Source organism: Trachemys scripta, chromosome 2 (genome assembly GCF_013100865.1).
Source record: "Trachemys scripta elegans isolate TJP31775 chromosome 2, CAS_Tse_1.0, whole genome shotgun sequence".
In the NCBI taxonomy this organism is placed as follows: domain Eukaryota; kingdom Metazoa; phylum Chordata; order Testudines; family Emydidae; genus Trachemys; species Trachemys scripta.
The window spans coordinates 21,570,195-21,582,386 of record NC_048299.1 but is presented as its reverse complement, the minus strand read 5'-3'; the positions used below and the strand labels follow the sequence as shown (position 1 = coordinate 21,582,386).

Genomic DNA, 12,192 nt, shown 5'->3' with positions numbered 1-12,192 from the left:
CATCTTTAGAAGTGGATTGAGGGATGGGCCACCATTAATTATCTAGATGTCCCACTTTCTTTTTTAAACATGAATGTCCCAGCCCACATGATGCAATTGTTCTAAAACACCACTCTTTGTTACGACATCCTTATAGAAACACAACTGTCTCTTAGGGTAGGTCTACACTTACCTCCGGGTCCGGCGGTAAGCAATCGATCTTCTGGGATCGATTTATCGCATCTTGTCTAGACGCGATAAATCGATCCCGGATCGATCCCGGAAGTGCTTGCCGTCGACGCCGGTACTCCAGCTCGGCAAGAGGAGTACGCAGCATCGACCGGGGAGCCTGCCTGCCGCGTCTGGACCCGCGGTAAGTTCGAACTAAGGTACTTCGAATTCAGCTACGTTATTAACGTAGCTGAATTTGCGTACCTTAGTTCCAAGTGGGGGGTTAGTATGGACCAGGCCTTAGAGGATTACAGCATGCAGTTGATATGGGTCAATTCTAGAAGCTGCCCCTTGTTGTACTTTTACTTCCAATTATGTATCTCACTGCATCAAATATTCTCTCAACACATTTTGACTTTTCCATGACTACAAACTAGATGCCTGTATTAAACACAATACTTAATTCCCTGAGAATTCTTAGGCCCAGATCCTCAAAGGTATTTAGGCTCCTAACTTCCTTTGAAATCAGTGGGAGTTAGGTGCCTTTGCAAACCTGGGACGTAACTCTTAGAACCCGATGGATCAGCAAATATATCCTCAGTAAATTGTACCAAGGACAAGTATACTTGCCCTGACACTGCACCTGGCTTGTGACCTGTTCTGGAGCAATTCTTTCTTAACTTCTTCAAAAGAAGTCCATCCATAGCTATGGCCATCTGAAGACTGTATCCATTCTGTAAATGGCCAGAGACTAAACAGGTAGTCAGCACTGCTCTCCTGGCGATATTCTTAGCAACTGGCCAGCTATTCAGCATGGAGCTGCTCTGGGGTCCCAATCCTCAGACTCTACTGTTTCCCCTTACAGCTTCCTAGGCTGAAGCAGGAATAGATTGATAAGGGGGTAGAGGAGCTCCCATTGGGAAGGCCAGCTGCAAAGAAGGTGGTACCAGGTATAGGGGAAGTGAGGAAGGGTGGGCACCACTGTAGAAATGAGTACTAACACAGCGTGCTCTGCTAATAGCCACAGACTCTCAGGGTGGCCTCACCCTCTCTTAATTAGCTGGTCCCCAAGTCTCATCCAAAGTGGTCAGTTTCCTAAGAGTAAAGACACTGGATCTATTTCCTGAATCAAATTAATGAGAAAAATATTCAATGTAATACTCTACCTCCATAGAAAATCACCGTGTTGTGTAAAAGCAGCTGAGCATCTGCTTTGAACTCCTCATAACTCCTGTATTTTCCTTCATTTACTTTCTACACAAAGCAAAATACAGAACTATGAAAACTACTGGTGGAGTGACTTGTTCGTATTATGCACACAAGCTCATACAATAATATGTATTAGGGAGACAAGGTGAGTTATTGACATTGCTATGGCTCACAGACGTACTTATAACACTTCCAGGATTAGTACTGCACTTACCTGTCCATACCTCAGTAGGTGCAGTACTTGTCCAGTTCTTGGGTGCTTTAAAATTAACTTAATTAAAGAGCAGAATTTTTCTCAGTTATAACAAGTAAATCTCGAATCTGGAGTAATCCCATTCACTCCCATGGTGTGTAACAGAATAGACTATAACCCACAGCATTTGCTCAAAGATTTGCTCCCTGTGGGACAGTGCTTTGCATCTTAGTTTCAATCCAGCATTTCATCTTAGTTTCAATTCAGTGTTGAGCACCCATATACTTTTCTAAGGGCCTCATGTTGCAGCCACCATTTTCTCAAAGGATTAACTTTCAAAGCCCATAACTTTAAACCGTAACAGAGGTTTGCATTGAGTCACACAGTGCATTTTTCTAGCCCTGCCCAAGCTGAGCATGCTATGGCTTTCTCCACTCTAGTAAAACATTCTTATCTGTGCTACTGTCAGTTGCACTGCCTTGGTGATAGCACCTATCAGAATTCTAGCGTAGACAATGTTCTGTCAATTTCTGGTATTTTTGCCAGGGTCAACCAAACCTGCTCTGAGCAAATCTAGATCACATAGTGCTAAAATGCCCAAACTTTCTACTCTGGCAACTTCCACGTCTGGAGGAGTGCAACTGGTAGTTTCACCAAAAAATGTTAGTGCAGACCTGGCTTGTGCATGTGTGACTTCATATTTCAAGCAACACTGAATTCTATTTTATAATACTGAAAATCAAGAACCCCCACATCTACAATTAAAAAAACAACAACAATAAATAGCACAACATATCATATCATATTCAATATTCAGTAAGATATTAATCTTTATAAAGGGAAGCCCCCAACTCCTTTGATTTAATAAGTCACGGACTGAATCACCTTACAGAGAAAGGATTATATATTAACTAGTATTTTAATTTTTGAAGAAATTAACATAAAAGGTGGTTCAAGTCATTCCTGCTTTTTGTGATCAACCAAAATGTTTGGCATTTTATGAATCATCATGATGTTTGGAAAGCAGATGTCTATAACTGCTTTAACAAGAAAAAAATGGAATATTTGGTCAAACATGTTCTTATGGCTTGTTTCATTAGCCATTTTACTTATTGGCCAGATTTTCAAACTTAGATGCCTAACTTTAGGCACCTAATTCCATCTTTAGGCAACTAAATAAATAGCCTGATTTTTCGGAGGTGCCAAACACCTATATCTCCCATTAAAATCAATGGGAACTGAGGGTGCTCTGTGCCTCGGGAAATCAGGCACATTTTTAGGTACTGATATAAGGATTTGGGTGCCTAGCTTTAGTCACCCAAGTTTGAAATGTTTGGCTATTATGCTTATGAAAGAAGCCATAGCAGAAACGACCATGAAAAGAGCTAAATAACAAGGATTAATACTTTGGTTCATAAAATTTTGGCTTCACTTTTAAAGACAGAACAAAATTTCGCGTAAGAAATCAGAAAGTATGTGACTGTACCTCTTGTATAGTAGGAACATCGACAGCTGAGTGCACCAGCCTCCTATACATTGGGTGCTTGTTGTCCTTCCCCTTCTTGTTTAGATCGATAGCCTGAAAGGACCAAGAAACAATATGTGAAAAATAATTATTTCGCTTTATATTAATTTAAGTACTTAATATAAGGAACAGGGAGCCATATAATCGCATGCAGAGGTGGAGAAAGGGAAAGAAGTGTTTCACCTTGATTTTGTGTCTCTGTAAAATCTGAAGAGTCTCCATTCCACTGGAGGTGTGGGCACCTTGCATAGGCTATTCCAGCCAGAAATATGAATAATCTGTATACTGGGCCATGGGCTGTACATGTTGAAACACATAAACCATTTCATAGGAGGATGTGTAAAGGAATGGCTCTTTGTGTTCCCTGCTCCCTTGCACACTTATGCATGCGGTGACCATAATATGCCCCTAATTGAATACAACATATTTAAAAAGGGGACATTAGAAACATCTCCCAACTCTCTACTACCCTCTATATGCAAACCACCGCCGTGGAAAAGTGTCATTCTTTCAGACTCACCCGCTCCTTCATACGAGAGACAATGAATCGCAGGTATGTGCTCATCTCTTGCTTGCTTGTATTTTTCTTCTTAATACTCTGTTTAAAAAAAAAAAAACAACCAGTCAACTATTTTTTAAAAATCTGACTTAAAAAACCACACCAGCAACAAAGATTTTTAAAAAGGTACATTTGCCTCAGATTAAAATCATACAATTAGTTAAGGAAAATCTCTTCTTCAAAATTGGTAATGCTAATGCACAAGAGTAACAGTCAAAGCATCGTGGTGATAAATGAATTATGTACTTTGCTAAGGACTTCAGTTACAGAAGAATTATGTGCTTTATTTCTATTTAGTGTGTTCTTAATGCCTCGTCAAATGCTCTCACACAAAAAAGTCCAGAATTACGTTGTCTTAATAAAATGAAGTAATGAAGAAAGGCTAGGATCAGCATAAAATTACAATGTATTATTTAATGGTCAACTTATCAGCAAGGTATTAGTATCTACCACGGGGGTTGTCAAACTGGGGTTGGGACTCCTCAGTGGGTCATGAGGTTATTCATGAGGTGGGGGGGGGTCATGAGCTGTCAGCCTCCACCCCAAACCCCACCTTTCCTCCAGCATCTATAATCATGTTAAATATATAAAAATGTGTTTTTAATTTATGGGGCGGGGAGTCGCACTCAGAGGCTTGCTATGTGAAAGGGGTCACCAGTACAAAAGTTTAAGAACCACTGATCCACCGAAAGACAGGAAAAGAAAGCCCGTACCACCTGCAAATGATATGCTTACTAGACAAGCAGAAACCGTTTAGCATGAATTAAATTAGAGTATTGCCACTACAGCTATGAGTAAAGTGATAGCTCCCCTTTGCTCGTTTCCCTGCCTACTGTAGGTCTTCCACATTTAAAGTAGAGTTCTGTGCTGAAAAGAGACTGTAAAAGCAGCAATGTGTGGTTCCATGTTTATGATCACTCAGTGATTTCCATATGATCACTTCACAAGCAAAAAGGATTTTTTTGGTTTTGTTTTTCCCTACCTCCCAGTCTTGAATACTCAGCCTGGTGACTGTATGTTAGGTTGAGTTCTTACCTTCTCATGCATTTCATTGTCACCACTAAGAAGATTTTACAGACTAAATTAGGCTCAGAGTTATAGCTCTGTAACCTCCAGGTCTTCAAATTATGACTTCGGTGACACCTGTGCAAAGCATGGTCTTTAATAAGGTTTGCAAAGGTGCAACTGACTGGAACTTAGCAAATAATACTCTTTGTGATGCACAAAAAGGAATAGAATCCAATTCATGCCATCTTAGCTAGGCTAGCTCTGCAAAAGCTAATGGGTAAAAATGTATAAAATCTTACTTCTCTCACTGGACTATTAAGGGATGCCTCTGAATACACCAAGGGAGCAGATCTGTTGAGTATAGAGGTACGATTTTTACATATTTATTTTTTATAATTATCCTTTGAAGGCCAAAACCCTTGCATTTTAAGGTTAAAAGATGGATAGTATTTGATTGAGTCTCATTTTGCCTTTACTCCTTTTGAAATGTATTGTCAGCCAACTGTCGGCTTTTCTGTTACGGCAAGTGCATAACCTGCTCGTCTCAGGACTTATACAATGTCCATTATATCTTTCTTAAAACGAAGGGACCTAAGTTGGCTACATTAGTCCAGCATGCAAACCATTGTTTAACCAGATGGTTATCCTTAGAGAATTGGGCTCACATCTTTATTATACACCTATACCCCGATATAACGCGACCTGATATAACACAAATTCAGATATAATGCGGTAAAGCAGTGCTCCAGGGGGGCGGGGCTGCGCACTCCGGCAGATCAAAGCAAGTTCGATATAAAGCGGTTTCACCTATAACGCGGTAAGATTTTGTGGCTCCCAAGGACAGCGTTATATCGGGGTAGAGGTGTACATCTCAGCAGCCTAAATACTATAGTTTTAATTGCTACTACACACTAAACGTACATCTTTATTGTGATATCCATATCAACACTTAATCCTTTCTCCTCACACAACGCTGCAAACATGGAATGAAATTCACCACTGTGCAGAGGGCCAGCCCAAGGCAAGTCTAGCACTCATGTTATACCTAAGCCCTATGTTCAGGGCTTAAGTGGTACATAGGTCTTTTTCTAGCCTCTGTATGGAGGTGAATTTCATCTTTAGAGCTCAACTGCATTTATTTTGTCAATGTGCATTACCTTATATATCTCCATGTTCAATTTTACCTGCTATGAGACTACCCAATCTGTTTAAATCCATCTCAACTGCTGTCTTACATAAAACATAACAGTTCTACTCCATGGAAACCTAAATGAGCATTAAAAGATAACTGTGAACTAGCTGCTGTCATTTTAAGGTTTTAAATAAGCAACAGAGTGCAATGTGTGTGCTTCTAATGACACAGCATTTGAATAGACTGAAACTCATTAGGATACAATAAAATTCACTTGCCTAGCCCAGTCTCTCTCTATATATCCCTTTCTGACATAGTCTTGAATTCATCATCTGCAGAAAATGTCCCCCAATTAATATGAATATTTTTTCTGCATTGGTCTGCAGGACAGATTTGTAAAGAGAATATATAGGATAAATGGGTTGCAGTCTGATGCCTAAGGCTTTAATAAAAGACAGATATCTGGCTTTGCTGTTAATCACAAGTGGAGATGAAAACTACAGTACCATAATTAATTAGCCAGTTTGGCCAGGATCTGTCCACTTCTCCCCAATTCTCTACACTGGTTTATTTTAGGAAAAATCTTATTTGCAGTTTTGACATCTAAAATTCATTACTTCTGAGATTTTAAGAAATGAAAGCCAAAGAGCCAGCAAAATGGCTTTTTACTGTTTGTTTAGTCTCCTGGCTGTACAACTTTCAATCACCTCTTTAATAAACTAAATTATTATCAAGACTTTTCTTTTACTTTTCCACAAAGATTTGCCCTTCGTCAGATATTTGTTGCTCATGTTCAGTTTGGAAGGCATGTTGGGAAAATGTGTCACTGAAAGTCTTCCTATCATTTAAAAAAGCCATTACATATTCTTATGGTAACATGCAAAATTAGTACTTCTAAATACTAAAAATATTTTTAGAGTAGTCCAACTCAAGCTACTTAAAGCAAGAGGATGGATAACGTTAGATCTGGGGCCTGATTCTCAGTCATACTGAAACTCAATTACATTGCTCTGGCAGTGCAAAGGAATAGGAGTAAATTATAATCACATCCACTTTAAAGACCCTTTCACATAGACAGCACAGTATAAAGGGGTCTCAATGTAAATGAGAATCAGACCGGCGCTCTTTTAATCTCTCATTTTTTGGGGGGGAGAAAACAATATGAATTTGTGAACTTTTGAAGTTGGAAGAACCAGGCAGAGTACAGTGAGGCAGTACACTCTATAAGCCTTCCCACACCTCTGCTAGTGCAACCCTTTCTTGCCTGGCAACAGCCCTTCTGTTTAAGTATCAAGCTTCTCAAGAGCAGATTATCAGGGCCTGATCCAACTCCCACCTGAAGTCCAGGGGGAATCCTTACACTGGTTTCATTTGGAGTTGGATCAGGCCCTCAGTCGTGCCAATTTATCAAGTTATTTTGCTGCCATGCCACCTTGCCTTGTGATCCCATCAGACTGTAAATAGTTGGCTTTGTTAGTGTGTATGTATATAGTGCATATATATGTATGTGGGAAGAATCTAGTATAGGAGTTCTCATGCAGAAGATGCACGTGCTTTGGGAGCTAAAGGACCAAGGTTCTAACCTGGCTCCTTGCTTGTGTGTCCATGATTTATAAGTCACTTTTAAACATGGGACTTGAGTGTTTCGAAAATGCTGCTCTTTAATCTGTGAATCAGTTTATATTTGGAAAATGCTTTGGGACCCTTTGGAGTGAAAATTTAAGATCTGTTGTAAATAGTACACATGGCAGTGGGCTGAGAGTCAGGGCTCCTGAGATCTCTTTCCAGCTCCGTCACTGATTTGGCAAGTCCCTTAACTCTGTATTATACTTAAGGCTGAGAGTTTGCCATGGAGATCACGGATTCCGTGACTGCTGCAGCAGCTGGCATGGCTGGTGCGGGGGCTGCCCGAGGAGCCGCACTGGCCGCTGCTGGGGCAGTCTCAGGCCACTTCCCTCCTCCCTGCTCCCAACAGCAGCAGGAGTTTGGGTGTGTGGGGGAGGGGGCTCAGGGCTAGGGCGCAGGAGGGGATAAGGGCTCTGAGTGGCGCTTACCTTGGGGGGGGCTCCCCGGAAGCGGCGACATGTCCCTCCTGCTCAGCTCCTAGCTGTGTACGCTGTCTTCACCTGCAGGCACTGCCCCTACAGCTCCCATTAGCCGTGGTTCCCAGCCAATGGGAGCTGCGGAGCTGGTGCTTGGGGCGGGGCCAGTGCGCGGAGCTAGGATCTGAGGGAGGGACATGTCGCTGCTTCCAGGGAGCCACAAGGAGCTGAATAGGGAGCCTGCCCCTACATAGAGAATGCCTTCCATACCCTGTGAGCCTGGTAGTTACCTTTTAAACTCATGAAAACTCTTCTCTTCCACGATGCCCACAATAAATGAAACAATAATATTCTCCATTTTGGCTCTTCATCTCTCTTATTTTATATTAAACAAAATAAAAACTGAGTAACTGAATCATTGTACTGCTGTAACCAGCATCCTTCTGTGCCTCTAACCTTCTGTACTGTACTCCCTCCACTCAACATACTATGTCTATGGGTAGATTGTTAACAATGAGCACACTATCTTTCTATATATTCCATGAACTGCTTCACACTACTGAGCACTAGAATATATAGAATATAGATCACCCTCGTATTTAGTATCTTAACCTCTCTGTGCTCATTACCCTGTATAAAGATGCTTACCTACTTCACTGAGCTGCTGCAAGTCATAATTGTTTGAAAGCTCTTGGATGAAAGATACAAATTATAATGATGAGCTGAACAAGAATGCACTAGCATCTAGATGAAGCCAAATCTCGCCCCAGGGTAGGTGTGTGGGTGTGAAAATGGGACACGTTACTTACTGCCTTGAACCATCCTGCCTTTCCATCTTTTTTTGTTTCTTAAGAAAATCTTAAAAGGACATGATCACAGTTGGTAACACTCAAAAGCTGACCTGTTTTTATTTCTATTTATGAAGTCCATGTAAGTCTTTGCATGCATCAATTTTTCCAAAACAAATGATTCAGTACTTTTTCTGGTATTATTATTATTTTTAGTTCCCCTAATAGGTGCCAAACTAACAGCAGTGGAAAATGAAATTCTTCCTTTTATCCACCCAACAGGAAGCAACACTACTGCAATCTTCCCATATCACCCACTGACTCACCATTCTGATTTTAACATGTCCTGGAGGGACCATTTTGATACAGGTGAAAGGCTATCTGATCTTCACATCCATTTGATAGGTAATAACAGAGAAACCAGCTATCTACCAGAAACTGGGCTGAGAGCACCAACATAAAGCAATGATCAGTCAGCAGTCCATGACAATTTCCAGTCACTACCATCCTGGACTGTATTTGAACCTATGCCTGATTCTGTATCCTCTTACCAATGATGAAAGCTATGCAGTATTACCCCAAATATTCATATTGGTCTTTTAAAAATAAAGGGGCCAGAAGCTCAGCGCTCAATGGAAAGAAAACAAATTTCAGAGCCAAGCTTCCAAGGAACTGTAATAAAGATTGTGGAATGAAAAATATTTTAAAATTATGAAAAATCCTTGATAGTGTGCTTTGTAAAATGTTTCTGGAGCAAGCAGGTGGGCAAAATAAAGCTGCACTGGGTGACTGAAGTATCAAACCCCAGCAACTGTGTGATGAACAGTCCAAAGACTGGGCAGCATTACATGGGAAACCTTTTAATAAGAATGAAGTGTTCTTAGATTATTTATCCAGTATATTCTGTTTGAAAACACACTTTCCCTTCTCCTTTCTAAAGAGCTGTGAAAGCCTTGGATGTGAAAGATTCTGTGCAATGGCATTAGAGTGAAATATTATTAGACATGCATATTTTTTGTCCCAGCTAATATTTTTCTTGAATTTACTGCTGACAATGCAAAGTAAATCCCTCTGCCCTTTCACAGATAGCTCTGTTATGTCCTTTTGACATCAGCCAGGGCACTCTAAACTATTATGATTTTGAGGATGCTCTCTCTCTCTCTGTCTCTTTTAAAATAAAAGTAGACTAGAGAGTCACCTGCTGGAATTGGCCATAAAATACAGAACAGCTCCCAAACCTGTGGCCAGGTGTGTGGGACTGGACAGCAATTCAATCTCCCTCTTGCCTTCAGAGTCTGGGGAGGACCCACTAGTCCACTGCTGCAGAATTGTGGTGGGTGGGAAGCAAGTCTGGTTAAACAGAAAGCAAGCAAGCAAGTAGTGCTGTTGAGGGGGGAAGTGGTATTCATACTACGAAATGGAAGTCTTTTGGGAAAGAGGTTGATAGTCACCTGTGGCCAGTGAGTGAGCTGCAAAGTCTCAGGGTCAGAAAATGAATGAATCACGAAGGCCAATAAATGTATTCTAAAGGAGATAAAAAATGGACCAGTAGGCACAAGTGCACATCACTCATGGAAGAGAGGATGAGTTTCAAAATATTTTCTTCAAGGTAAATGTTTGTTTAAATCATCAGCATAAACTAATGGAATTCAAGATTCCAGGATTAAAGTAAAATGTATCTCAAAACCGGCTGCCTCATCTATTTGTATACATTGGATAGTGAACCAGATCCTCTGATGCGACAGTGGTCATATCACAGCAGATGAGAGGGGGAAGAAAGTGGCTGTAAGTCATCTTTGTACTCTCCTGGTCCCCAGTTGTAACTTAAAACAACCTCAGTCTGGAGCAGAGTTTGGGATTTTGTCTAGTATATCTAATTTTAACTTTATCTGAGTTATGTGTGTGTTTGTTATGTACATCAATAGTGATTTAAAAGATCTATTTAAAAATTCCAAGGATTGTAGAATTGCTTTGGGTTGCATTCCCCTGAGTGGTGAAATTAAATGCTAAGTAATGCAGAATATATTGTCCTCTACAGGCAAATGCCACACAAGTGCCATTTTTGGGATACACCTGTATGTTCATATGGAAAGTATAAACATGCTTTTATTTTTTATTACTCTTACTCATCTTTCCCTCCCGCTTCCTTTCTTTCCATTTCACTCCCTTATTTGTGCTGACTTAGTTACCTTACACTTCCAGAAGCCTGCAGCTCTCAGTCTGCCTTGACTCAATGAATCAGAAAGTGTTGCTTTTTACAATTAGCATCCGGATGATTGTCAAGTCACAAGTAAGAGAAATGTGCTTCACTTTTAAAAGAAGCAACCCTAATAACTATGTGGCCTCCAACAGCTTCTCTGCAGCATAAAGAGAGTGGGCACCCACATCCCTGGCAGCAGAGACCATCTCAGGGTTGGCTCACTGTACAAGATCTGGTTCCAAACATACATCTAACAAATCTAATCTTGCTTTCAGCATCCCAATGCCACAGAGCAAATAGTAATGTTGAATGCTTTCTGCACAAGTAGTTCCTCTTTTAAGAATTCAGATGTAGTTTTCCCTCCACTTAATTAAGGCTCAGAATGTGCCCTTTGCCCCACTCCTTGAACAGGAATACTAACAGTAAGGGGATGCAATTGGCTAATTCAAGGCCAGGTGCCAACAAACAATAGCATGGCTTGGCTATTTAGTTTTGCCTAATGGCATGTAGACAACATCCCTGCCCATTCCTGTAGTGCACTCTCCTCCCACCATGCTCAAAAGGACAAAACCTTGAAAAGAAAAGTAATATGTAGAGGCTGTGGGTGAAATCCTGGCCCCACTGAAGCCAATGGGAACACTCTCCCTGACTTCAATAGGGCCAGGATTTCATCCCATATTTTTGAAAGCTGCCCTAGTATGCCTCTGATTTTTATAATGTATAATTTTATTCCAATAAAGTAAAAGCCTTAATAACATGATCATTAAACTGCAAACATTCAAATTATGGTTCAGAAAAATACACTATATTTAAAACGACTATCAATAAAATAAATAGCATCTTGAACAGTATTTTATATGCTCATTTCCATAATAAACTGAATCACACATTACACACATACATACACACTTTTCAACATACACTCCAACACAGTATACGGTAGGCATTCATATAAGGTTAATGGGGAAAAATAGAATTATGAAATCTACCTAAATACCTACCTGACTATTTCATTTGGTCTTTCCCAAAAGATATAGTTTTCATTTCCATCCCCTCTTCCCACAGATCATTTATCAACAATAGCAGAAGCTACCTCAGGATCTGATAGAAGTGGACAGGGTGCAATTCAAAATATTTAATGGGCACAAAAGGGGCAGTATCAAAGATATAGAAGTTTTGTCTAAATAGTGAAACCTTCCTATAAGGAGTTTCTAGGAAGTGTATGGATTATATACTTCACAGCAAGATGCTTACACAGAATGAATTTACTTCTTAGTGCTGAAAACCACATTAGCATTCAGAAATACCAGAAAAGCTTATAGTGAGGAAGCATTATATTTGTCTGTTTAAGTGTTATACAAACTTCCTTCAAAGGATCTTCAAAAA

The 12,192-nt window shown here is 40.3% G+C and overlaps 1 protein-coding gene across 13 annotated transcripts in view; it reads right to left on the bottom strand.

Annotated features, from left to right (window-relative positions):
- The window catches only part of ZMYND11 (zinc finger MYND-type containing 11), a 168,922-nt gene that overhangs the window by 24,005 nt on the left and 132,725 nt on the right, over nucleotides 1-12,192 (bottom strand). For all 13 annotated transcript variants that reach the window (XM_034760026.1, XM_034760027.1, XM_034760029.1 and 10 more), the window contains 3 exons: nucleotides 3,598-3,675; nucleotides 3,039-3,131; nucleotides 1,317-1,404 (listed from right to left, as the gene is read on the bottom strand). In XM_034760026.1, coding sequence (XP_034615917.1) covers nucleotides 1,317-1,404; nucleotides 3,039-3,131; nucleotides 3,598-3,675 — 259 coding nt within the window. The remainder of the gene's footprint in view (nucleotides 1-1,316; nucleotides 1,405-3,038; nucleotides 3,132-3,597; nucleotides 3,676-12,192) is intronic.